General features: G+C 52.1%; 1 protein-coding gene across 4 annotated transcripts in view; it reads left to right on the plus strand.

The window, feature by feature from the left end:
• Positions 1 to 26,784, plus strand: part of KIAA1671 — a 187,283-nt gene that overhangs the window by 97,352 nt on the left and 63,147 nt on the right. Inside the window, exon 1 of one of the 4 annotated variants that reach the window (XM_082640082.1) lies at positions 23,888 to 25,150. The exons of the other annotated variants lie outside the window; for them this stretch is intronic. Coding sequence (XP_082496208.1) covers positions 24,866 to 25,150 — 285 coding nt within the window. The 5' untranslated portion in view covers positions 23,888 to 24,865. Of the gene's footprint in view, positions 1 to 23,887; positions 25,151 to 26,784 lie in introns of those variants that run through there. 4 annotated transcript variants of the gene reach the window in all.

Raw genomic sequence — 26,784 nt, forward strand, 5'->3', positions numbered from 1 at the left:
GCCGGGTATTACTATTTTACAGATGGGAAGCCTGGAGCTCCAGGGGGTTGAGTGCCCACCTGATATGGACCAGCTGGCAAGGGGCAGAGCTGGGGTTTGAACTCGGGAAGTCTGGCACCAAAGCTAATGTGCTTGGTTATGGCATGCGGCTTCCCTCAGGCAGGAAGGATGCTCATCTTCACCCAGCCCCGGGCACGGTGCCCAGCACATAGTAGGTGCTCAGTAGACACAGCGTGTGGAAGGCGTGGTGAGGACTGGATGGCTGTGGGCTTTATCGGGGCGCCTGGCACTCCACACACACCTGTCCACTATTACCATAGCTGCTGCTGTTATTTTTACTACCAGCTTCTGAGTCTCAGATCTTGGCGGTCTCACTCTGTGCTAAGGGTCTGGTTTGGCTTTGCAATGTCTGTGGCTGAAATAGGAGAACTGGCTATTTTTGTGCTGTTGGAGCCAGGGCTGAGGCTTGGGCCACAGGCAGCTTGTGTCATGAGACTCGAGGCCCGGGTGCCTTGTAAACCCAGTTGCAGGGCAGAGAACTGGGGTCTTGGTGTCACAGCCTCCTGGCTTCCAGTCCCCACCAAGCAGCTTGCTAATGGAGTGGAGAGCTTCAGGCAAATCTGACCTCTCAGAAAGTCAGTTTTGTTGTCTGTAGAGTGGGAATGATAATAACATCTCCCTCGTGGGAGGTCTTGAGGACTCAGTGAGGCAATGCCAACAAGCCCAGGGCACAGTCGGTCCTGGATAAGTGTTAGCAGCCGATGCCAGTGTAGACAGCTAATGGGTCCTCAATTCAATTCAATTAAACGCCTGTGGCAGGGCCCGCTCTCAGTGTCTGAGATAATCCGTGAGCCAGAAGGTCAAAGATCCCTGCCTCGGGGACTAACGTTCCAGTGGGGGGCTCAGGCAGTAAACAATGAGCGTGTTACACAGGAACACTGTATAGTATGTCAGGCGTCCGGGCGGCCGGAAAAAGAAGGAAGTAAGCAGGTGAGAAGCTCAGGAGGGCTTGGGTGGGTGGGCATGCCCCGAGAAGGTGACACTGGAACCGAGACTTTGGAAGAGGGGAGGGAGTAGGCCCAGGGAGGTTGCGGGAAGAGGCAGCAGCCAGTGCAAAGGCCCTGAGGTCCATGTGTGCACAGGCGGTTCTGTGGAAACAGGAGGAGGCCAGTGTGGCTGCAGCAGAGAGTGAGCGAGGGGATGGGAGTTGTCAAGGTCATGCAGGGCCCGGTAGCCACTCGGAAAACTTTGCCTTGTGCTCTGAAGGGGACGGAGCAGTGAAGGGTGTTCGCTTGGAGTGGGAGGGACACAGTCTGACTTGGGTTTTGAACAGACAAAGGCAGAATCAGGGAGACCAGCGAGGAGTCTCTGCAGTTGTCCAGGTGGGAGATGACGGTGCCTCAGACCAGGGAGGTGATGAGAAGTGGACAGATTCTGGATCTGCTCTGAAGGCCAAGCCACGGGATTCGCTGATGGATTGGGTGTGGGTGAGAGAGTCACACAGACACTGAGGATTTGGGGGCTGGCGAAGGGAAGGATGGAGCTGCCGCTGGCATCCGTTAGGAAAACTGCAGAGGGAGAGGGTCCTGGGGGCAGATCAGGATTTGGCTTTGACTTGTAGAGTTTGAAATGTCTGTTAGACATTCCCCATCCTTTCCCCAGCCTCTCTCTCCCTGTCTGTATAACGGAAGGTAATTCCTGACCTGCCCGTGTCTGAAGGATGTTGAGATGCTTTGGTGGAAATTTGAAAGGACCTCCAAGGAGAATGAAAATGCCAAGCCCATGCCGGGAGATTCTTAGCCCCTGAGATGTTTCACGCTGATGGGCTGAAGTGAACAGCGTTCCCTACTCTCAGACGGAGGTCTCTCAGGCTGGCAGCCCTTGCTGTCCCAAAGGAGCCGTTGCTGGGTTTCAGACATTCCAGGGATTAGAGCCATTAGAAGGGACATGCCAGTCCTATGACTGCAAAAGGAATGATAAATGCAAGGTAGAAGCTCTGGAGGGGTGGGAATGTGGGCAAAACACTTCCGGGAGCCAGGAGTCTGGGGTGTAATTGTTGTGTGACCCTGAGGCAATTGCCTGCCCTCTCTGGACCCCAGTTTCTCTGTTGGTATAATGAAGTATTGGGCCGGATTCTCCTTAAGGTTTTTGACTGTGCGCAGTCTCCCAATTCTAGGGATCCAGTAAAGAATAGAGCCTTGGGGTCAGACAGACCTGGGTTCGAATCCAGGCTTCCCTGCAGTGTGACCTTGAGCAGGTGGCTTCCTGTCTCTGAGCCTCAGTTTTCTCACCTGGGGATGAGTAATCCCCCTTTCTCAAATGGGGATTATGTCAGCATCTCATTATGGAGACCAGTGAGGGGAGCACCTGGCACATAATAGGTACTAAATAAATGAGGGCCGTTATCTTTTTACATTCCTTCCCAAGGGAGTTATCCAAACTGACTTGATACAAGAAGTGGGCTGGGGGGCTCACTGGAAGAATGATTTCCAGATGGAGACGCTAGAGGGCACTCCTGTCCTAACAAATCACTTGAGCGGCTGCCTTTTTAAAGCAAGTGCAGGGCTACCCCATTTCCACACCTGAGCGTGTGTAACCCTCTCCAGAGAGGCAGGCGCTCTGATTATCTCCATTTTACAGATGGGGACACCAAGGAAACCTAACTTGTCCAAAGTCGCACAGAGGGGAGGCCTCAGAACTGGGTTTCTAGGGCAGGGTTTTTCCCCGCTGGAGCCCATGGCCTCTCTCTGCCCCTCAGGTCTCCTGCCGCCTGAGTCCTAAGGCCAGTGAAGGCTAGGGAGTCACAGAAACGGCGTTGCCACCAAGATCAGTCTCGGTGGGATAAGCCAGGCCAAGGCCAGCCCCTGACCTCCAGTTATTTCAGCTGGAAAATCCAATATGAAGAGGGTGGGGTATAGTATGGAGTGTAAACAATGGAGCAGATTTTGCCAAGTTTTGCTAAATCCCAGGACGTTGGTCCTTGCAGAGAATCTGCGTCTATTTTTTTGGCATCAAATCTGGCCTCAGTCCCTCAGCAACGGAGGGATGAAAAGCTTGATGCCGGCCGGTGCCCGCTCTGCCACCCACTCTTGTCCCTGGTGGGCAAACGGAGTTTCCAGAGCTGAAAAGGCACGTGGATTTGGGAGTTTCAAACTGAATGAACACATGGCTTCCATCCTCGAGGCAGAACGGGTGAGGGGGGAGGCAGCCTGGGCTAGCGGGACAGCGTCACTGAATGGGGAGCCAGGACGCTGGGCTGCTGGGCTGTGGTCCTGGCCGTGAGACCTGGCTTGTGCTGGTCACTGCCCCTTTCCCGGCCCAGTGTCTTCACCTGTGGCATGCAGTCATCGGATCGTCTCAAAGTTGGCTTGCTGTGCTGTGCGCGTGTATTGAGTGCCTTTTCTGGGCTGGGCCCCGAGCTGGCTCTTAAAGCCTCAGTAGGACGGGGTGGGGGGGGCGGGGGGGCGGGGGCAGGACATTTAGGTGATGGGACCAGCATGTGTGGAGGCCTGGAAGTTCTGGAAGCTGTGGGAGGTTTGAGGTGTCTTTGTTTGGAGCCAGAAGACCACAATGTAAGTATTTCCTCAAGGGTGGAGTAGTGCATGGATGAGAAGGCTGTCAAGGAATTTGGTCCAAATTAAGAAAACTCTGTGCTTTCTTTTTTTTTTTTTTTTTGCGGTATGCGGGCCTCTCACTATTGTGGTATCTCCCGTTGCGGAGCACAGGCTCCCGACACGCAGGCTCAGCGGACGTGGCTCACGGGCCCAGCCGCTCCGCGGCATGTGGGATCCTCCCAGACCGGGGCACGAACCCGTGTCCCCTGCATTGGCAGGCGGACTCTCAACCACTGCACCACCAGGGAAGCCCTGTGCTTTCTTTTTAAGAAAACCTGGTGGGGGGTTTTGTTTGTTTGTTTGTTTTTTTAAATTAATCTTTAGTGGAGTATAGTTGCTTTACAACGTTGTGTTAGTTTCTGCTGTACAGCAAAGTGAATCATCTGTATGTGTATGTATATTTCCTCGTTTTTGGATTTCCTTCCCATTTAGGTCACCACAGAGCACTGAGTAGAGTTCCCTGTGCTATACAGTAGGTTCTCATCAAGGAAAACACGGTGCTTTATGTAGAAATTCTGAGGTAGGGAGGGACAGCTGTTTGCAGATGTATTCTGTTTAATGTCATATTAATATTTTGCATTAAGCCTACTTGTATTAATAAAATATAAGCACATTCATGTTAACATCATATTATCTCACAGTTACAATATAAATACGATAATATAGTAATAGGAGATCTTCATGTACCTCTTCCTTTGTGTCAGTGTATGTATTTGCTAGGGCTACCCTATCAAAATACCACAGTCTGGGTGGCTTAAACAACAGAAATTTATTTTCCCACAGTTCTGGAGGCTAGCTGCCCAAGATCAAGGTGTCAGCAGGTTTGGTTTCTCCTGAGGCCTCTCTTCTTGGCTGCAGAGGGCTGCCTCCTGGTTTGTCCTCACATGACCTTGCCTCTGTGCACCCCAGGTGTCTAAGTGTCCAAATTTCCTCCCTATAAGGACACCAGTCTCATTTTTACTTAATTATCTCTTTAAAGGCCTCATTTCCAAGCCCAGTCTCGTTCTGAGGTACTGGGATTAGGGCTTCAACATATAAATTTTGGGGAAACACAATTCAGCCTATAGCGGCCAGGCACTAGGCAAGGCACTTCATATTACTTCGTTTTATCCCTTACAACAGTCCTGGGAGAGAAACGCTAATATCATCCCCATTTTACAGATGATGAAACCGAGGCTCAGAGAGGTTATGTCACTTGCAGAAGATCACACAGCTGGTTGGCAGAGGAGCTGGGATTTGATCCCATGCTGTCTTGCCTTGGAGCCTGCACTATGCTAGTATATGTTTATAATTTGACTTGAATCCTAGGGAGGCCTTTTTTTTTTTTAACCTCTCACATTCTATTGAATGTACCCAATATTTCCTCATTGCCTCTCTGTACTCTGCCCTGTCCTTGTTTTAGGTGTAATTGGAAAAGACTCAGAGGGGGAGCGAAGGCCCCTGCCAGACCCCAGTGCTGCCCCAGCTTGCCTGGGCCCTTGCTGGCCTGTTGGCCACCTTCCCAGGAGGGGCGTGCCGGGGGCTGCCTGCTCCCCGCTCTGCCCCCAGCCACCCGTGTTTGCCGAGAGAAGCCTGGGGCCCAGTGAAAGCAGCCTTTGTCCTCCAGCCGTTCCTCCCAGAGGGATGACCCTAAGTCCCAGCTTGGGAACAAAGCAGCAACCTGCCATGTGAGTGCAGGTCAGCACCAGTATCCTGTGGAGTCTCCCAGGCTAAACACGGTGCGGGGAGGGGGCGGCCTTGGCTATGGGGTTGCAAAGTTAGGTGGGATCCAGAAGGCGGGAGAGCACTGCTGTGTCCTGAGCGATGATACCAGGGGCTCCTGTGTGCACAGAACTTTACAGTTTATAAAGTTGTTCCATGCTTTTCCGGGTTGGTGGAGCCTCCCCGATTGTGTACATCATAAAGGGCAGGGACTCAGAGAGACAGGTAGTAGTTTTTATAAGGAACCACTTCAAAACATCGCGGTGTCAGCCAACCACTATTTACTCTGCTCATAACATTCGGTGGGTCAGGAAATCGGGTAAGGCTCCGTGGGATCCCCAAACAGCTGGGGGCTGGAATCATCCACCTATCTGGTGCCTGTGATGACTTGGAGGCCGGACTTTCTGGGACTGTTGTCCAGGCACCTGCTGTAGCTTGGGCTTCCTCACCACATGGAGGCTCAGGGCTCCCAGAACAAGTGTTGTGGCCAAGAGGGCAGACCTCCATCGCCCCTTATGATGGACGCAGCCTCCGAAGTCACATAGCGTCACTTCTGCTGCTCTCTGTTGAGCGAAGCAGTCACAACCCCCCAAGATTCAGGAGGAGAGGACATGGATCCCCACCTCTCAATGGAAGGAAAGTCAAGGAATGTGCAGCCATGTTTCAAAGCCACCACAGCCAGAAATGAAAGTAAAATTACTAGGTAATGTTTATTGAGCACTTACTATGTGCCAGGCACTGTGCCAAGGGCTTCCCATGGATGAACCTACGAAAGCCTCCCCACAGCCCCAGGGGGCAGGGGATTCGGAGCCTGATGTTTTCCCATCAAGCTTTCAACCTGAACAGACGGAGAAACCCAGGGAGATCGACAGGGCTGCCATTTGTTTGGTGTTGAACATGTCACAGTGGGAAGTTGTGGGCTGGTTTGTTTTTTTTCCCCTTCCTCCTCTAAACTTAGAATATTCCTTGAGTTCTTGAAAATTCTCACTTAGCTGTCTGATTCATCTCCTCCTCACTCACCAATTCTTCCCTTTAGTGTTTATTTCGAGCAGTTTCTCTCTCCCTCCCGCATCACCCCTTCTCCACCCTGCATCTCGTGGGAAGGGGCATAGCAAACTTCCCCGCTGCCGCCTCTCCCCGGGCTTTTGAGGAACCAGGGGGTGGGGCCTCGCGGTCCTGCCTGAGGAACCAAGCCATCACTCGGCCTCGTGTGTGCGCCGGCTTTGCTCTTCCTCCGCGGCCAAGTCTGGGGCTCACTCATCTGCCTCCCAAGGGTCTGATGTACAGTAGGTGCCCAATATATGTTTGGTGAACTGAACATGTAAATGATGGAGGAAGGAAGAACGGCTGGCTCTTCAGGGCGGAGGTTCTCTCCTGGGCACCTCTGCGTCCCTGGCACGCAGTCGGCACTCAATAAATGTTCACTGTACCAAATGAAGGAAAGAAGGAATGGGTGGATGAGACGGGGAGCAGCGACTGGGCCTTACATTTGTATCCTTGTCACGTAACGCAGTGCTGGACGCCCATTCATTCCCTCAGTGAATGAATGAATGATTGACTCCAGTGAACTCTCCACCAGGAGGGGATGTGTCTATTTCACATCTGTATGCACAGCCTGGCACACAGCAGGTGCTCAGCAGTGCCTGTGGAGCTGAATGAAAGAAAGAGGGAATGAAAAGAATGACCAAGTGAAACTTCCCATTATCAGGGACCCTGCCTTGTTCATCTCTGTCTCTCCAGTTCTCAGCACAGTCTCGAATACAGTAGGTGCTCATTCAGTGTTGAATTGAATGAATGAATGAGTGAATGAATGAAAAGAGAAACTTCTTGAGGGTAGGGACATGTCTTATTTGTTTCCCCACTTCCTAGAATGGGGCTCGGCACACAGTAGGTGCTCAGTAAATGTCTGTTGAACCGAACGCATGGATGAATGAGTGAGTGAGTATGTAAGTGAGACTTTTGGAGCGTAGGGCCTGTGTCTTGTTCATTTCTTTCCTCAGGTCCTAATACCGGGTCAGGCATACAGCAGGTGCTTAGCAAATGCTTCCGCGCTGCCCCGACCTTTGCGGGAGTGTCCGTCCATCCCTGAGAATGGACTGAAAGGGGAGGCCGACTGGGGGCACCTCACCTGTCTCGATCGGCCCGCACCCTGCCCACCGGGCCCCACGGCAGGGGCTTCCTGTTGTTCCCGTCTGCACAGGTGGACAGGAAGTCCCTGAAGGCCTGCCCGAGAGCTGCTTCCCATATTTCCTTCATGCCAGGCTGCCCTCGGTGGGACCCAGGCGCCACACCGGGCCCCAGCGCCGGCTGGCCGAGGAACAGTATCCCCCAGGGACCCCACTTCCTGACCACATTGGCACTTCTATTTTAGGGCCTGCTGAGTTTTTGCACAAGGCAAGTGAAGCCTGGGAGAATGTTCCACTCGGAGCCAGCCCCTAAAATCACCTTGTTCTTATTCTGGCCTGTTAACCCTCTCACAGCTGAGCAGCAGGAACAGAAGAGAGAGTCAAGGCTTTGGGGTCTGAGAGAGCAGGGTTCAAATCTACCTCTGTGACTTTCAAGTTGAGCCTCAGTTTTCTCATCCGTGAAATGGGCTTTATAAGTATCCACACACACCCTGCCCCTCCTGTTTTCCCATCTTGGCCACATGTCTGTTGCTCTTTCAAACTCCCCGTGCTGAGGCTGCCCACTCCCGGAGTTATGATTTCAGTAGATTCCCAGCACTGTGTTTAAAAAGCTGTCTGCCCCGCTTGATTCTGAGAGGCAGTGGCTCAGGCTAGGTTCCCTAGAAACAGAGCTTGAGACGGGGATTCATGTGTCCACAATTTAGTGACGGAGAACTAGAGTCGGCCTGATCCCTGAGGAGTTCTGGAGGGGCGACAGTACCACAGTCAGTCCCTGCCTTGGAGAAGCAGGGTGGCTCTTCCTCCACCAGCTGAGGTCCGCTGTTGGAGAAGATAGGGCAGTGAGCGGTGGCATCCAGCACCCCAGAACCTGGGGGAAGGGGACCCCAGCCAGTATCGGGGGTCTGGGCGGGACACCAACAGCATCTTCCGCTGTCAGGCAGCCTGGAGAGTTATGGACCCAGTGCAGTGAGATGCTGGGTGTAGATTGGCTGGCATGGAGAAGTCGATGCCTACTAAGTAGTAACTTGGTAAAAATGAAGATCTGAAGAAGATAGAAGTGGGTATATGGGTATAATGATGCCGCTTGTTCCTCCAGCACGTACTGGTTGAGCGTGAGAGGCCAGGCTGTCAGTGGGCACACAGGTGTGGACCCCACATTCTGTGCCTCCAAGGAGGGGTGACACCCACATAAATGGATACACGGGTAATGGTGCTGTACCTGTGATGTCTCCACACATTGGTGGGGAGATTAGGCCCATTTTTAGAGGGAGGAAGTCTAACACAGGTGATGGTTGTCCAAACATTCAAAATAGTTTATTTTTCTTTGATTTGAGAAAGTAATACGAAGACACAGTGAACATTTCCAATAGTGCAAAATAGCATAGAGTTCTACAGAAAAATGTGTCTCCCTGCTACTGCCAACCTGCAGTCCCACCCCGCTAGAAACTGGTGACAGTTTCATGCGTCTCCTTGCAGAAATATTCTCTGCATACATAAGACTCTCTGTGCATGTATCTGTATTTCCTGTGTATATACACATATTTTTTAACACCAGTCAGACCTTGCTATATATAGTGTTCTATGCCCTGATTTTTCTTTTTTTCATAATGATGAGACCTTTCCCTCTCAGCACAGTAGGTCTATCTCATTCATTCTGATGGCTTTATATTTTTCCTCTCACCATATTTATTGAACCAGTCCCCTCCCAATGGATATGTAGGTCATTTCCAGTTTTGGGCACCGTAAACAACACTGCAGCGAACATCCTTGTGCAAATGTCTTGGTGCCCTTGTGTGTTGCATCTGTCTGCAGGGGAAATGCCTAGCCATGGACTTGCCAGGTCATTTGAAGCTTGAATAGGGTTTTCCAGGTGGGCTGGGGCTGGCAGGAGTGGGAGTGAGGTGGAATGGGTGGTGTTCAGGTATGAAGAACAGCATGAGGACATACAGGAGCTGACAGCTGAGAGCAGGGTGGCCTGCCTCCATCACAAATATGGTCTGGGTTCCAGCCTGACGTTCAGATGCCACATCATCTGCCAGAGTTTCACTCCAGCTCTGAGAATCTGGGGATGTAGGTGGCTCCTTATGAGGGGTCTGACACCATGCAAGGCACTTTTTCTGTCTTCTCCTTGGGTTCACATGGCACATCATCAAACAATATTGTTATCACAGTTTTATCATGGGCTCAGAGAGGTGCAGTGACTTGCCCAGGGTCACACAGCTAATGAATGATGGATCTACATGATCCCATAGGTCAGTCCTTCCACATATACCATGTTGCTCCCTCTCTTCCTTGCTAGGAATTCCTTACCAGGAATGCTCTTTCATTGGATGTCTATACTGTTGGACCACAGCCTCCACGAGGGCAGGGATCTTCATCTGTCTCATCCCCTGCTGTGTCCCCACAGTCCAGCACAGGGCCTGGCACACAGCAGGCATTTAATGAATGTTTGTTGAATGACCAAGTGAGCTAGTGAAGTTCTGGTCCATTCCATTACAAGCAAAACTTTTATTTGTTTATAATAGTATTTATGATGATGATGGTCTGGTTCCTCTTCTCAGAAATAGACTCACATTTTTTAAAGAAATGAAACATCTTTCTTTGCAAACCAGTTTATCTCATAGGAATCTGACATTTTGCATTTTTTTCCTCTGGGAGCCAAACAAGGATGTCTATTCTGTAGAATGTCACCAGAGAAAGGAATCTGAACATTTCCTTTTGGAAATTTCTGCATAAAAAGTTAAAGCGAGATGGAACTGTACTTGAAGATTTCAGTTGCCATGGCTACCGGATAACACAGGGAATAGTGTTCTTACATATGGTCCCCACTAGACCTTCAACCACTGTATCTCAGTTACAGAATTTTGGCTTTTAAGTGCATTTAATGCAGTGAGGCTTTGAGAGGAGAGTCTTGCTGCTGGGTGTCCGCTGGCTGAAGTGCTTTAACCAGCAAGTATTTTTTTGAGCCTCTCCTGGGCCCCGTCCTTCGGGGCTTATCTTCATCACCATCCTGTGGGTGCTGGAACTACCACCTCCACTTCAGAGATGAGCACACTGAGCCCCATAGAGTTTTGTACGGTGTATATGTGTGTCCATTCACTGTTTATTTGTTCGTTCATTTATTCATTTGTTTATTCTCTCAACAACTATTTATTGAACCCCTTCTCTGTGTCAGACACTGGTCTAGGCACTGAGCATCCCTGCCCCAGCAGAATGTATGTTCCAGTGGGAGAGACAGATAATATATACAAAAAGTAAATGCTGATACATGTATGAAGACAATAGAACAGGATGATGTGGCAGATAGAGGCTGGGAGGAGGTGTGGCTGTAAAGGCCCCTAAAGGGATGTGGCTTTTGAGCAGAGATCTGAAAGAAGGAGCCCACCACATGGGGATCTGGAGGAAGAGTGTTTCAGGCGGTGGGAACAGCACATGCAAAGGCCCTGAGGCCAGAACCAGCTTGGAGGGGTTGAGGCCAATAGTGGGGTTAATATGGCTGGCCTGGTATTGAGCAGGGGGGTAGGGGGAGGCAGGGGGGTGCCTGGAGGGCCAGGGCAGAGCGTTTGGAGTTTGCTCTGGTCTTAGTGGAGAGCTGAGGGCACGCTTTTGGTGGCTGCTGGTGGGATAGGTTGGAGATGGGGGCTGGGATCTGGTGCTGAGGAGGGATGTCGGGGTCAGGGTGGGGATGGGAATGGAGAAATGATCTGGTTCTGGCTGTAGTTTGGGGAGGGAAGAGGGAGGGGAGGAACAGGACCGTGGAAGGTTTCCAGTCTTCAGGCCAGGACAGCGAGGTGAGTGGAGGAACTTGTGTGGAGAAAGCAGACTTGGGGCCAGGCATCAAGAGTTTCCTCCTGGTGTCTTTGAGGCACATTTGAGGCACCATTAGATTTCCAAGCAGGGAGGGAGGTGGGATCGAAGGAGGTTTCCCTTTGGCTTTTGAAGATGAGTGATGTCGAGGCTTTCCTGATGGGCCTGGTCCAGTGGAGGGGGAGACTCGGATGCTGCAGGGGACAGAGGGGTGGTCAGCTGCAGGGGTGATGCCCTGGAGTTGGTAAGCGGGGTAAGAGGAGCGGCTGGCCTGGCAGCTGGAGGGAGGCAAGGCGGGCTCCCAGATGCGGGGGCCAGAGAGGGTGGGCTCACTCTCCTCTGATTGCTTTGATTTCTTTCAGTGAAGGGAGAGGGACTTACCAGTTGGTGGAAAGAGAGAACTGATTGTGCTTTGGAGGCAGGCTCCTGGGTTCAAATCCAGCCATTTGTCCCCCAGCAAGTTGCTGAGCACGAACATGCACTGAGCACTTCCTACGTGCTAAGTGATGGCTCCACAGAGGTCACTATTATTATCCCCATTTACAGATGGATGAGGAAACAGAGGCTCAGAGAGGTGCAGCAGCTTGCCCAAAGTCACACAGCTCTTTGGCAGACAAGCCAGGTTTTGATGCTGTACAACCCGGGAACCAGGTCTAAGGCTCAGGTTTCTCATCTTTCAAGTGGAGACAAGACCACATGGGGCTGTTGGCAGAGCATCAGTGACCTAAAAGATACGGTGGCACCTGCCCTGCACCGAACGCCGTGCTCAGCCCACGGCAGGTGCGTGAGTGATGGCCACCCCGTCCTGGCCTGTTTCTGTTCACTGGGCCTCCAGTGAGTGCCACTTGCTGCTGGCATCTCGAGGCTGCACAGCATTTTCATTGCTTCCAGAAGTCCTTCTGCCAAGGGATCTCATTAAGTCCATTTTGAAATGAGAACACTTGGCAGGGAAGAGAAGGTAGTTAGCATATTTATTATTCAAATCTGAAATAACTTGTCTGGTAAGAATGGAGAGGCACCCGGATCTGGCCTGAAACCCCGCCCTCTTCCCCTCCCTGCCCTCGGCGGGTGCAGGGCCTGAGGGAGGAAGGCCGGGTTTCTGCCGGCCTGCTGGCAACTAGCCTGCCCCTGGGATCCAGTCCGATGCGGGAGGAGGCTCCGAAGCTGCAGGGCCAGACCTGTTCCCGGCTGCTGCAGGTGGTGGCTGGAGAGCCGAGATGGGAATGCTTCCTTTTCTTTCTGGGATGAGTGAAAAAACAAAGTCTAGGGCTTCCAGGGAATTCCGTCTGGTGTGTGCCCTGGGTCTCATTAGATGGGAAGAGACCTGGCGCCCCAGACACCAGCTCTGGCACCTGGGAAGTCCCAGAAGAGCCGTGGGTGCTCAGCACAGCCCACAGGGTCCTTGAGACTGGATGAATTAAGGCCACTTGTCCCCGAGCTGTCCCAAAGGGCTGCCTCTGGGGCCTTATTTGCCAAGTTAGGAACGTGTCAGAGACCTGGTTTCTTGTCCTCGGCTGTATTATAGAGCAGGCAGAGCTGAACATCACCTTCACCCAAGACGCACGAGGTCTGGTGGGGCCTCTGGCTTCTCAGGCTCCCACCTTCCCTCTTCCCCGCTTTTCTGCTGGTCCCATTCGGCCAAGATTCACCCACCTCCTGTCCCTTACCCTCAGAACTCCACTTACTGTAAGAGCCACCACTGTTACTCTGTATGTGTGACAGCTTTGTTGAGATATAATTGACGTACAATACAACATACATATTTAAAGTGTGTAATTTGATGAGTTTTGACATATGTGTATTCCCGAGGAACCACCATTACGAGGAAAATAATGAACACATCCTTCACCCCTAAGAATTTCCTCGTGCCCCTCTGTGATCCCTCCCTCCCTCCCTGCCCTCATGCAACCGCTGATCTGCTCTCTATCACTACAGATTAGTTTGCATTTTCTAGACTTTTATGTAAATGGAATTGGACACCGCACGCTCCTCTTCATCTGGTTTCTTTCACTCTGCATAATTATTTGAGATTCATCCGTGGCGTAGTGGGTATCAGCGGCTCATTCCTTTTTATCACTCAGGACTGTTCCACTGCATGGATGTACCAGTGTGTGTATCCATTCATCTGTTGACAGACATTTGGGTTGATTCCACTTTTTGGCTCACGTGAGTAAAGCTGCTCTGAACATTCTTGGTCAAGTCTCTATGTGGACACATGATTTCATTTCTCTCAGGTAAACACCTAGCAGTGGAGTGGCTGGATCATATGGTTGGTGTATGTTAAACTTTTTAAGAAGCTGCCAAACTGTTTTCCAGTGTGGCTGTACCATTTTGCATCTCATCCCCTGAGAGTTTCAGTTGCCCTGCATCCTCACCAGCACTTGGTACACCGCTGTTATTTTATCAGTGAAGATGCTGAAAGTAGCAAAAGAACCCCCTCCCCATAAAGATGGGTCAAACCATAAGGATGTCTATTACTTCACATAATTCACCTGATGGTAGAGGGGATGTAGTGCAGGGTTCATCACACTGTGGCCTGTGAGGTAAGAATGAGTTTTACATCTTTAAAACATTATTTTAAGAAAATCCCCCAAACCAAAAATTTGTGACAGAGACCACACGTGGCTGGCAAAACCTAAAATATTTACTATCTGGCCCTTTAAAAAAGTTTGCCACATCCTGGATTAGTGGATCAACCCAGATTCTTTCCATTTTTCTATGCCCTCTTCAGCATCTTTTCCCCTCGTGGTCCCAAAATGACTGCCACAGTTCCAGCCATTCCTGGGAGACTTGACAATATCCAGCTAAGGAAGAGGGGGTGTATTGGGAGGAAGACTTCTCCTTGAGTATACCCAGCAGACTTCCCCCCAAAATCTCATTGGCCAGGATTTTGTCCCATCCCCATGCTATTGCTGCAAGAGAGAGTGGGAAGTTAGTAGCCAGAATTTTCAAGGCTTGGCCAGGAAAGAAGAATGCTGTTCATGGCTGTATTTTTCTGTGCCAGTTCTTTGATTAGTTTCCTGGTGCCCGATTGTCTTGAGTGAGTTTGAGCTGGTTATGAGGACCCTGTATGTCCCTGGCCTTGGTTCCTTTATCTGAGATTTGATGTCGCCTTTAAGGGCTGATGAGAACTGAATGAGATTTATGTGAAGTGCCTAAAGCGTTGCACATAGTCGGTGCTGGAGGACGGTGTGGTATAATGGTCGCCCAGGGTCCTTGCTGTGTGACCTTGGCCAAGTAGCTTGCCTTCTCTCAGCCTTACTTCTCTTGTCTGTAAAATGGGTATAAGATGGTCCCCCTCCTTACAGGGTGATGCTGAAGAGTCTGTGAATTATCTGATTCAAAGTGATCAGCCTGGGCCTGGCATGTGGTTAGGCCTTGATAAACACTAGCCGTGCACCAGGCCTCAGGATGGGCCCTGGAGATACAGAAGGGAATTGAAACAGCGCTGACCTTCCAGTATCTGCAGCCAGTGGGCAGAGGGGTGTGGAAATTAGCCCTTTTATTTATGGTTAAGAGAACGCTGTGATGGGGAAGCTCAGAGGTTGGGGAGCCCAGAGGAGGCACTGAGCTGAGTGGGAAGGGTAGCAGGGAAGGCTTCCTGGAGGTAGGGGCATCAGTGTGAAGTCTTTAAGGGTGGGTAGGAATTGACCAAGGAGGAGAGGAGAGGAGAGGATGGGACTGCAGTACAAATGTTATAGTGTTTCTCCCCTCCCTCTTATGTGCACCCCCCACCACTTCTCCTCCCCTCCTCGCCCTTCTTTCTCTTCTTTACTTCATTCATTCATTCACTCATGCATTCAGCAAACACTTACTGAGAGCCTCCAGTGTGCTAGGCACAGGGACAATAGCAGATATTAAGACATCCAAGGTTTCTGCTCTCACAAGCCTTGGTTAGAGAGATCACATTAAATAAATGATCAGGAAAATACCAGGTAGTATAACAGAATGTATGAAGGAAAGGGTGCTAAGATAGAGAGGGTCTGGCAGCTCCTTTGTGTTGGGTGGTTGGGAGGGAGAGTCTCTGAGGAGCTAAGATTCAGAAGTGAGAAGCATCATGGTGTGCGGGCTACAGTCAGTTTGGGGCTCCTGGGTGGTACCTTTCCCAGCAGGAGGCAGCTGGGTGGAGGGAGCTGGGGGTCTCACCTTCATCGCCCTGGCAATGGGAGGGTTCCAGACAGCTGTGAGTCCAGGCTGGCCAAGGTCCAGGAACTCTGAGGCTGCCAGAATATGCCTTGTGCCTACCAGGTGGGTACTGTGGGGGCCTACAGGGCAATACACTTTTGTCAAAATGCCAAGGCTGCCTGGCCGCCCCTCTTCCTGCCCTCCTGCCCAGCACAGCGTGGCTCCTGGAACAGTGTGGGCAGTGCAGAGGAGGGGCTCTCTACAAGCCGAGAAACAAGGCACAAGATAATAGACCTCTAGCCGGGTCGGGAGAAGGCCGTGCCTGTGTGGAGGCCTCAGCAAGCAGGGACCGAGTGGGGACCATTACTCACAGCAGCTCTGAGATGAGAGGAGGGTGGCCGAGGGCTGGCGAGCTGGGCAATGGGAATGATAGGGGTGGGCCTGGGAGGCCAGAGGCGCCGGCTCCCCAGCACCCACTGTCCCCTTGCCCACTGAGCCACAGCTCTGAGAGCACAGGCCTCCAAGCCAGACTTCATCACCAAGTGACTGTGCAGCCTTCAGCCTCTGCTCTCGCTGCCTCAGTGTCCTCATCTGTATAATGGGGATAGTTGTTCTGCTCTCACGAGATAGAACACACATCACATAAACTTCACCACCTGGGAAGGAGAGGACCATTTTTATCCCATTTTAAAGACAAGGAAGGAGGGGCTCAGAGAAGGCAAGCCACTTGCCCAGGGTCACACCGTGGGGAGTCAGTCATGGGAGGCCTGCCCTTAACCATGTGTGTGTGGGGATGACATGAGATGGCATAGGGCCTGGCCCGTCGTTGGTGCTTAGGAAATATTAACCGCGTCCTAGCAGTGTTTGAATAGATGTTGATTTGGCGTTTGGGAGAACATTTTTCTTCAAAAGTTTGTTCTCAAAACGTGAACACTCCAGCTGCAGACCGCCCTGTGGGATGTCTGACGCCATCCCACCTACCTTTGCCGGGGGCCTACTTTGTGCACCTTTACCTGGGAAGCAGGTGTCATGATTTCCATTTGTGAGATGAGGCACCACAGGCAAAAGGAGGCCACGTGAGTGCCCCAGACCGCACGGTGTTTGAATCCTCCTGGGACAGGTGGCCTTTGAGAGGAGGCAGCTGGGGTTTTGAGTTGGGCTCCCCAGCCTGCCAGAGAGGAGGGGAGCACTGCCCGGGGACCCCCAGTAATTGGGGGCAGAGCCTGGTGGCCTCAAGCCTGGGTTAGTGGGCCCAGGGCCCACCCTCTCCTCTCCATTCAGCCAGGGCAGGTGGGATACAGGGGGCTCTCCAAGGCCGCCCAGACCTGGGGGTCCTTGGAGCTGCCGAGGTGGCTGAGGCCATCTCAGGAAACCTTGTGCCTATCACAGTCAGGTTTCACTTGGGGTTCACGGTCGCCCGAGTCTGAAGAAGGGAAGCAGAGAGGAAGAAAGAGGAGCAGGGTAAGGCCCCTTATACTGCCGCCACCTCTTCTGCACCCCAAATCCAGCCCTGTTCTGCCATGAACCGGGGTGCTCACAGAGGCAGGGTAGCCGGTGTTCAGGAGCCCCGACTTTGAGCTCAGCTTGACCCGGGCTTAAGCCATGCTCTGCACGCGGCAGCCATGTGACTCGGGCTAGGGTCTTCCTCATTCGGTGTCTCGGTGTCCTCATCTGTACAGCGGAGATTACAACCCTTCTGGCTTATGCAGGTCAGGGAGGTGATGGAGCGCACAGTAGGCCCTCGGCGACTAAGAGCTACTCCAGCTCGTTACCATCCTTACTGCAAAGCCCAAATAAAACCGCTCTGGGGGCCAGGGATGGGGTCCCCAGCACCTGGCACAGCGCTTGGCACACAGTAGGTCCTCATTCAAGTGCTTGTTGAAGTCAGAAGGGAGGAGGGAGGGAGCAGGGAAAGGAAGCCTTCTCATTCCTCCAGCCTTTTATTATCCTCGGGGAGAGCCTTCAAATCTTAGGGTGTTGCTTAGGGGGCACTTAGCCCAGGATAGCAGGCTCACTGCTCAGGGATAAATTTCCTAGGGGACATCATGAATCCCTTGTCCCACCTTTAATTCTTGTTCCCCAAGAACATCTTGCTCTCTTTCACTAACTGATCCAAAAATGTGGAATTTCAGCTGCTCTGGTGGAAGGAGACGTGTTGTCCAACCCCAGGCAAGGCGACCAGACAAAGACCCCAGTAGGGTCCCCTTCTCCTTCCCAGAAAGCCCGAGGAGCGTGTGGCAGCATTCCAGAAACCACTGCCCCAGAGCCACTGGGCAGCCAGCAGCATGAATCAGGCGGGGCCCTCAGCCCAGCCTGCTTCCATTTTTGAGGAGGCCAGGGCCTGCAGCTTTATTAGACGCCTAGCTCTTCAAAGAGGGGCTGTAATTACAGACTGGCCTTGCCACGCAAGGCGGGGCCGCACAGCGGGCTCTCCCCAGTGTGGAAAATGCTACTTTCCACTTGAGCTCAGGGTGGGGCCTGATAAAGCAGGGAGATGAGTTCCTGGCTGTTTCTAGAAAGATTTCCTTTCCAGATGGTTTTTATTTCTCCCCCTCCCCTTCCAAGGTTAATTAAGGGCATCTTAGGTCATTAAAATGACTATTTGAATAAGAGTGTGATAAATGAACACAAGGAAATAGTCTTGGGCTTGGTTTATAAATAATCTGGGATTGACTTGTCAGATCAAGTTATTTCTGTTTTTTTTTTGTTGTTCCCATATCAGAATTCTTTTCCCTGTTGCCTTGGAAACAAGCCTAGGGAGAGGGATGCTGGGAGTTGTATGACTGGGGTTCAAACCTCAGTGATTCCCTCATTTCACACGGTGGGCACGTCAAGTGCCTGCTGAGTGCCGGATGCTGAGATTCAAGGGTGAACAGGACACATACCTGCTGCCCCTGGTCTCAGAGTCCAGTGGGGAGACTGATGGGTAAATTGAGTTACAGCTCAGATTGTTAATGATGCTTGGGGGTCATACGGCGAAGTGGGAGCCCAGAGGTGATCACCCCCCGCCGGGGGGCATGAAGAATCAGGGGAGGCTTCTTGGAAGAGGGAGTAACCTAAGCTGAGCTGTGAAGGACAATAGATGCTGACCAGGTGAGGAACGGGTAGAATGGTGTCCTAGCCAGAGGGAACAGCATGTGCAAAGGGCTGAACAAGAGGCAGCAGAGCACATCCCAGAGACCTTGTCAAAGTCCAGATCGTGAGCGACTCCTATGGAAGATCATGGCTCCTGACATAGATTTATTGTGGGTCTGGGACAGCCATCTGCCTGGGCCTGGTTCTTCAATGAAATGAGAAGTTTGGCTGTTGGTCAGCTCTCCAAAACCTTTGCTCCATCCCATGGGGAGAGAAAACAGGTTTAAGCTGGGTCGACAAGTCAGCCCTTCCCACATATGGTCCCTGGAATTAGTCTCTAGGCCAGTTGTCAAGAAAGGAAACTTTGATTTACAACCAGACAAGTCCTTCTGCAGGCATTTCCTGACCCAAGGAGGTCTAAAGACAACCAGAGAAGTGTGTGGAACAGTTACTCGTGCATGGGGCTTGGGACAGAGTTGGCTATTTTAAAGGGTCTTAGAGGTGTGGATAGAGTCTGGCTTCTGCCCTAGAAGGAGGAGGGCTTTGGAATCAGACAGGTCTGGGTTAAAGTCCCAGAACCCCACTTGCCAGCTCAGTGACCTTGAGCAAATACCTTCAGCTCTTTAAAACCTCACTGCCCTTCTCTGGAAAATGGGGATAATTAATAACAGGACTCACTCTGTAGGGTTGTTGTGAGGGTTATGTGAGGTGAGGTGTATGGGTGACCAGTTCCTGGCACACAGCAAATCCTCAATTAATGGTTATTATTATTTCTACCACACCCCCTTCCTTATCAGTATAACATTAGTATATTTCGAGGCCCAGGATGCCTACTTCTGGAATGTCCAATCTTTTGGGAAACAGGATGTGCAGAGAGTCATGTAATTGAGACCTCCTGGGGGAGATTTGGAAAAGACTGAAGTTGCTGAAGGTGGTCATGGGGTGCGGGGACATCCAATAGAGGTGGAGAACGGGAAGGCAGCTCTAGGCAGGGATACAGGCGATACAGCATGTGAAAAAGCCCAGAGGCAAGACTGAATACGGCCATGCCCAGTGGCCTTTGCACATGCCATTCAGCCTTCTTGGAATACTCCTGTTCATCTTCTAAGACCCTACCCAGATTTCCTTCTTCCAGTTACAATGAATGATCCTCAGTAAATGACCATCTTCCCTTTGCTCTTCTTTCCTCAACTTCCTACTTTCTTGGTTGGGTTTCACCTCCCCCACTTACATTCCCATCATAGTGTGTTATTCACTAGTCTGTTATAGCCCTTGGTACTTGTACTGCAAATGTTCATTTTTTTTCTGGCTTTTTCTTCCACCTGAGGGATTCTCTAGAGTGTTCATGTTTGTATCAGATTTGGGGGAGAAAATGATACAGGCTCAGATTTGAGGTGGCCTGTTGGGACACTCTCTCCCCTTAATGGCTGAGATCAGATAGCTATCCCGAGCTCTTCAGGGACTATAGGTCCCTTCAGGGTCAGCACGGAGCTCACACAAAGTAACGGCACAGGGGACATTTGTTGAATGAATGAATGACCGCATTCTGATTTCTGTGACGGCACACACTTGTCTGGAAATGGTGACCTCTGGGCCCCACCTCATACTGTGGATAAAATTCCCCTTTATTTCCTGGATCACAGCAGCTTCTCCAGAGTATTTTGGATTAATTATGTAAGGAGATGGCTTTCTTTCCTTTTTGATGCCCAGCAACATCCCAAGAGTTTCCTGGAGAGAACAGAAGAGTTTGCAAAAAAAGTCCTCTGGCAGGGAAAGCGCTCAGGCTGCCCCAGTTTTCAGAGAGTGACGCTTTTTATAGTCACACTTTCAGACCACATTGTACCTAAGGGGAGCCGGGAGCGGGGAGCAGGCAAGCAATCTAGCTTTCCAGCTCCCTTCTGCACCCCTCTCCCCCGTTGTGGAAGGAGGTGGGACCTTGTGATCCCGCCTGCTGCTTGGTCTCCTCTGCTTTTCCCAACACTTGTCTTTGATCCAGACTGATTTGCCAAAGACCAGTCCTCCTCTACCTTGTCCAGGGTGCAAGGCTGGGGGTTGCACACTCTACCACTTAATAGCTGTGTGACCTTAGGCTGCTCATTGAATCCCTCTGCCTCAGTTTTTCCATCTGTAAAATGGGAGTAATAATCCTAGTACAAACCTCATTTCATTGTTGGGAGGAGCAGACAATGTAATACAATGCCTGGCACACACAGTAAGGGGTCCCAACAGCATCAATGACAATGATGACTTTGATGATTTCATCTCTGAAAATCAGAGAGGCTCAGTAACTTTTTCAAGGCCACACAGCTAATAAGAGCCAGAGGCAGGTCTACAAACCCTTAACCATGAAGCTATATTGATTTAGCATATCCTGGGCTGGGGCTAGGGTGAGGTGACTGAGGCACACACCTAGGACCCAAAATTTAAGAGAGCACCAAAATAATGGGTTATCAAAATAAATAACTTTTAGAGCCTCCCTGGTGGCGCAGTGGTTGAGAGTCCGCCTGCCGATGCAGGGGATACGGGTTCGTGCCCCGGTCTGGGAGGATCCCATATGCCGCGGAGCGGCTGGGCCCGTGAGCCATGGCCGCTGGGCCTGCGCATCCGGAGCCTGTGCTCCGCAACGGGAGAGGCCACAACAGTGAGAGGCCCGCGTACCGCAAAAAAAATAAAAAAATAAATAAATAAATAAATAACTTTTAATGCAGTATTTTTTTAAAAATCAAAATTAATTCAAAAATCCATGGTGAACAAACTGTCGACATTATACATAAAGACAGGATCAGTGTCACTGATTTTTTCTTTTGCTTCTGACTTCAGTATGTGTCGGCACAACACTGAACGGGTCTCTTTTTGTTGGACGATAAGGTTTTTACGAATTTTTCACAAATATAACTGTGATGAGCACCCCTGTATAGCAAAATGTTTGTATAGATCATTCTCATTTCCAGACAGATTGCTGGGTGTGGAATTGGATCATGAAACGCAGGATCAAAAGGCAGGTGCATCCTCCCATCCCAACCTTTTATTATGAAACTTTTCAAATATACAGAAAAATTGTCCAGGACATACACATATACCTACCAGATAGATTCTATAATTGCTCACATTTTGCTATATTTGCCTTAAAAAAATCTAACCATCCATCCATTCCTTAGTGTATACTTTTTTTTTTTTGCTGCATTTCAAAATAAGTTATAAATATCAGTACACTTCAGCATGTGTGTCATTAACTGGCCATTGTTTTTAAGAATTTTGATCTTCAATGTTAAATTCCCTTCAGGAAATAATATACCGATCTCCATTTCCATCTGTGGGTAAATGTGTCTCTTTTACCACAGCCTGACCAACACTGGGTATTATCACTTTAAAGGTGTTGTAGGTGCTGCTTTGATGTAACGTTTTTCCTCTGGAAGGTTCTCAGTAAATTTTTCCCACCTCTGTGTCCAGATGGTCTGTTAAAAAGTTGCGTCCCTTTCTAGATCTTCAGGTATTTCTGGTGCGGCTTTTCTGGGGTTAGATGGGGAGGACTCAGCTCTTTCTCATGACTGCTCCCACCCTGGAAGTTCCTGGCCCTCTGGGCAAGTGGCCCGCCCACTGCAGGAGGCTGGCTACGGACCAGGTGAGGAAAGTGGGCAAACCTTGGTGGCCAGAAGCCCTGGGACCCTGAAGGCTGTATGGGGTGGTGGGTGGGGCCAGACACATGTATGGAGGTAGGATCTGGGGCCCTGTGCACATTTTTCTCATTTGCATCATGGGGTGCAGGCTGCTACAAGAGCCGCTTGTCCCCCTCCCCTCTCTCTCCTCATTCTGCTCCAGCTCTTGGTTTCCCAATGGCTCAGGCACTATCCTGCCTCTGGGTATTTGAATCTCTTGTGATTTCTATGGGTCAGGAATTTGGGAGCAGCTTGGCTGGATAGCTCAGGCTCAGGGTCTCCCGTGAGGTTGCAGTTGAGGGCCACAGTCATCCAAGGGTTTGCCTGGCGATGTGGGATCTGCTTCCAAAATGGCCCACTCACATGGCTGGAAGTGCGTGCTGCCTGTTGGCTGGGGGCCTCAGACTCTCTCCACGTGGGTCTCTCCACAGAGCTGCTTGAGTGCCTTCACAACATGGTGGCTGGTAGGACCCGGCTTTGGAAATCACACACTGTCACTTCTGCCTTATCTCTTGGGCACACAGACAAACTCGGACTCATTGTGAGAGGGGACCACTCTGGGGTGTGAATAACAGGGGTCAGGGATCCCTGGAGGCCATCTTGGGGGCCGCCTACCACCCTGGAAGAACTTAGCAGGTGACGTCTCCTCCCTGGGCCTCAGTCTCCTCCTGTCAAATGGGTTCATGTGAGGATTCATGAGTTAATTCCTATGAACACTTAGAATGGCATTGGACACTCAGTCACACTCTCAGTGAATATTAGCCACCGTTATAGTGTCCTACTGGACTGGGAGCCCTCAAGGGCAGGGACGTCCTCAGTCTCTGTATCCAGTCCTGGCCCGGGGAGGGCAGTCTCTGAATGTTTACATGAATGAGTGAAGGAATGAATGAGCAAACGAACATCTGTACGTACTGGGAATCCAGAGAAGAAAGAGATCTGCGTCAGCTGCATTGTCAGAGACACCTCCGTGAAAAACTTTCTCAAGTGAAGCCCTTTGATCGGTGTCTAGGGAGCAAATATTTGTTCAAAACCGAGATGACGTGGGTGGGGGAAAGCGCTGGGGATGCAGTCAGACTGATCAAAGTTTCACTCTTGGACCTGGCGTTTGAACGATAAATATTTACTGAGCTCCAACTCTGGACCATGTGCTGTGTCAGACCTGGAAAATGGGGCAGGGGCGGGGATGAAACAGCCCAGACCCATGCTCTGGTGGTCCCCTTGCTGTGTGACCTTGGGCAAGTGAATCTACGTCTCTGAGTCTGCATCTCCTCATCTGTAACACAGAAGGTAGATCCCTGCTGGAAGGAGAAAGCTCCTTCCACAAGTGTGCCTCCCCTTAGGATCTGGCTGCTGCTCACCCTTCCGGATAAGCACCCGCTCTGGTCTCAGATGCTGGTGCCTCGCATTTCCCACCCCGCCCCCCAGCCACTACAGCTCCACAAGGGTTAAAGCCCAGGAGCTCATGTGACCCAGTATAAATCATGAATCATTCCTGTTCATCCCTGTGCCGCGCCTGCCCACCCAGGATGGGGCAGATGCTGTGCCCCAGGGTTGCCATGGCAACTCTGCCTGTACTGAAATACAGCCCGGCCCAGTTCCTTCCTTGGGGGACCTCGGGGGTTGTTTCACCTGGCTGGGTGTTGCCTTTTAGGGAGGAGGGAGAGAAGGCTGGAAAGGCGAGAGAGAGGGAGGATGAGAGGATGAGAGGGAGAGAGGAGCTTAGGGAGGAACAAGTGGAAAATAAGACACGGGGGAGGAAGGAGAGGCTGGGAAACTGACAGAGAAATGGACCGCCAGAGGGAGCCAGACTGACTGCCGGCTAGAGGTCCACAGACGCTCGCTGCCTGTCACCCTAGAGGCAGTTTCCCAACTGTTCAGCCTTCTCCGGGCCGCCTGATCTCCGACATACGTGCACACAGGTGCCCGCGTGCACGCACGTGCAGCCGCATCTCCCCTTGCGCCCGCGGTCAGGGCACAGGGCTGACAGGCTGCCGGGCACGTGTAGTCACAGTCAGCTCCGCGGGACGGTGAGCGAGTTGGGACTTGGAGACGAAGAACAAATGGGGGCGGACGTCAGCTCCCTGGGCGGCCGCCTCCCCGAGGCCCCTCCGGCATTCCTGGGCAGCGAAGCCCCTCGCTGAGAACGGTGGTTGATGTCATCCTGGGCTGCCGAGCCAGGGGACCCAGGGCCCTGGTGGCTGCCTCCGGAAATGAGCTAGCTGCCCGCCGGCCTACAGGTTTGGAACCCCCGGCCGGAGGACAGGAAACCTGCGTGGGCCAGGTGAGCAGGGCCCTGCCGCCGCCGCGGGTGCCTGGGGGGTGCCGCCTACCTGGGGGAAAGTGAGGACCCAGGTGCCTGAGGGTGCCCGGGGGCCACCGCCTTTTCCTCCCCCACCTCGCGGGGACCGTCACGCCCTGGAGCCGGCGCGGCAGCCCAGTTCCTCAAAGCTCCTCGTCACCCGAGCCAGCCGGCCAGCCGGTGAGCGCTGGGAACTGGATCTTGGAGCTGCCAGCGTGTTTACTCACAACTCCGGGGGGTGGACTCGCAGCCTGACCCTGAACTGCCTCCGATTCGGAGCGAGCGAGCCCCGCGGATGCCGCCGGCTGCTGGCTCAGCGATGTTTATCTCCTCTCGGGCCGGCTGAAGAGGGCTGCTGGCTTTCCTCTCCAGGCAGCCCAGGACTCCCGGCGGCGCACAGCAGGGAGAGGGGAGAGGACCCCGGCGTTTCACCGCTTTCCTGCCTCCCCACCTGCCGGCCCCATGGATTACCTGGGAGACAAACTCACGGTGGCCCAAACCCACATGACCCAGTGGATGGGGACCGTCCGGCGGTCCTTCCAGGAGGCCCTCAACTTAGTGACCAGCACGGTGGGCCCCGAGCGGGCGAGTGGGGAGCCCTCCAGCCGGACCCCCTTCAAGCGCACCTCGTCCTTCCGACACCTCGCTTCCCGCAGCCGGGAATCTTTACGCCGCTTCTCTGCGCGAAGCCAACAGAGATTTTCTTCCCTGAGGAAAAGGCAGCCGGACTCGGAGCCACCAGATCTTGTAAGCTTATTACGTTTTTTAAAATATTAAAACAACAGTGAGAACTCCTCCCCTCCAGTGCTGCCCCTCCCCCACTCCAGGGAGGTGGTGGGGTTCCCATAGATCCAACTGGGGCGGTTGCCTCTTCCAGAATAATTGTCGGTCTAGCCCAACCCTGTCCTGCTCCCGCGCCTGGGAAAGAGGCGTCTGGTGGCGATCCCCCTGACAGTGGACTTGCTCGCTCCCCCAAAGTGGTCAGGACATTTATACTGGATTCAACGTCTGTGTGGACGGGGCTGGCACATGAGTCCGGCAGGCTTTGCCGGTTGATTTATCTGCAAGTGCCGACACTCCAGCCCGACGCAAATGCTTCCTATTTTGGGGGAGGATTAGTTGGCACCTGCTTCATCTCCTCACACCCTCCAGGGTGGCCAAGTGTCCATGTCATGTGCGTGTGGAGTTGGGACTTCTGTGGCCTTACAGTCAAGCAAAATTGCGAGGTCTCATCTGATTACCCGAGGTGGTGGGCAGATTTGCCCACTGACAAGTGAACCTTGGTGTGAATGAGCCAGGACAGGGGACCTTAATCTGGGTCCTGAGATTCCACCATCTCTCACTCAGGCAAGCTTGATGGGGCTTGGGGACCAGGGTGGAATGACATCTAATGATTGAAAACGCGACTTGCATCCAGGTTTTTTCTCAAGGACCTTACTAATGATTTGAAGAGGTGGAACTGAGCCCAGACAGGGAAAGGTACCTGCCTGGGGCAGCACAGTGAGTGGGTGGCAAAGCAAGTGCCGGAACCCCCAGCTCTGAACCCCACTCAGGGCTCTTTCCAGCCAAGCTTCCAGTAAAAAGATTTCTCCAGACCTTCCTGATAACTTCAGGGAAGCCCATATCACTGACCCTCAAAGAGAGGGCCTGGTGTTTTCACACAGGAGACATCTGCCACCTGACTATGTGACCCAGTTCACAGGAGACTAGAGATGGGTGAAGGGCTAAGCCAGCTCCTTCCCTGGGTTCAGCCTTGTGATGGGTCCCGATGGTCATTTGGGGACCCAGCATTTAGTTATGGAGCCGAGGGGTGCACCAGGCTCTCAGCCAGCCCTCTGTGCACGCGAGGTCACTGAGCTCTCACACCTGCCCTCAAGGTGCAGGATCCCGGCATCCCCTCGGCTGGCCCAGAGAGGTGTGGTGATTCTCCCAGGGTCACACGTCAACCAGAGCAGTCAGGTGTTAACATGTGCCTCATTAATATGACATCTCCTTCCCTTCTGGGTCTGTGCTGCTCTGTGGCCCTGGACAAATCAGTGGGGCCTGAATTTATGAGACAGATCCCCCACTCCAACCTTTGGAAGGGATGACTTAGCCCAGGGAGAGAAAGCCTCTCGTTCATTCTTTCTGTCCCTCTGTCTCTGTCTCTGTGTGTCTCTCTCTCATCTCTCTTATCTTTCACTCTTGCTCCCTCTCTGGCAATTCATTTAAGGGTGTGGGGCTTGGTAACATTCAGTTCTCCTGCCCTGTGACCCTAGGCATCGGCCCGAGTCCCCCCACGCCTAACTGCCCTGCTCCCCAGCTTGGTGAATGAATGAATGAATGAATGAATGAATGAATGAATGAATGAATGGAGATGGACCTTGCAGGGCCTTTGTCTC

This window comes from Mesoplodon mirus, assembly GCF_964341445.2.
Source record: "Mesoplodon mirus genome assembly, chromosome: 13".
Taxonomy (NCBI): Eukaryota; Metazoa; Chordata; class Mammalia; order Artiodactyla; family Ziphiidae; genus Mesoplodon; species Mesoplodon mirus.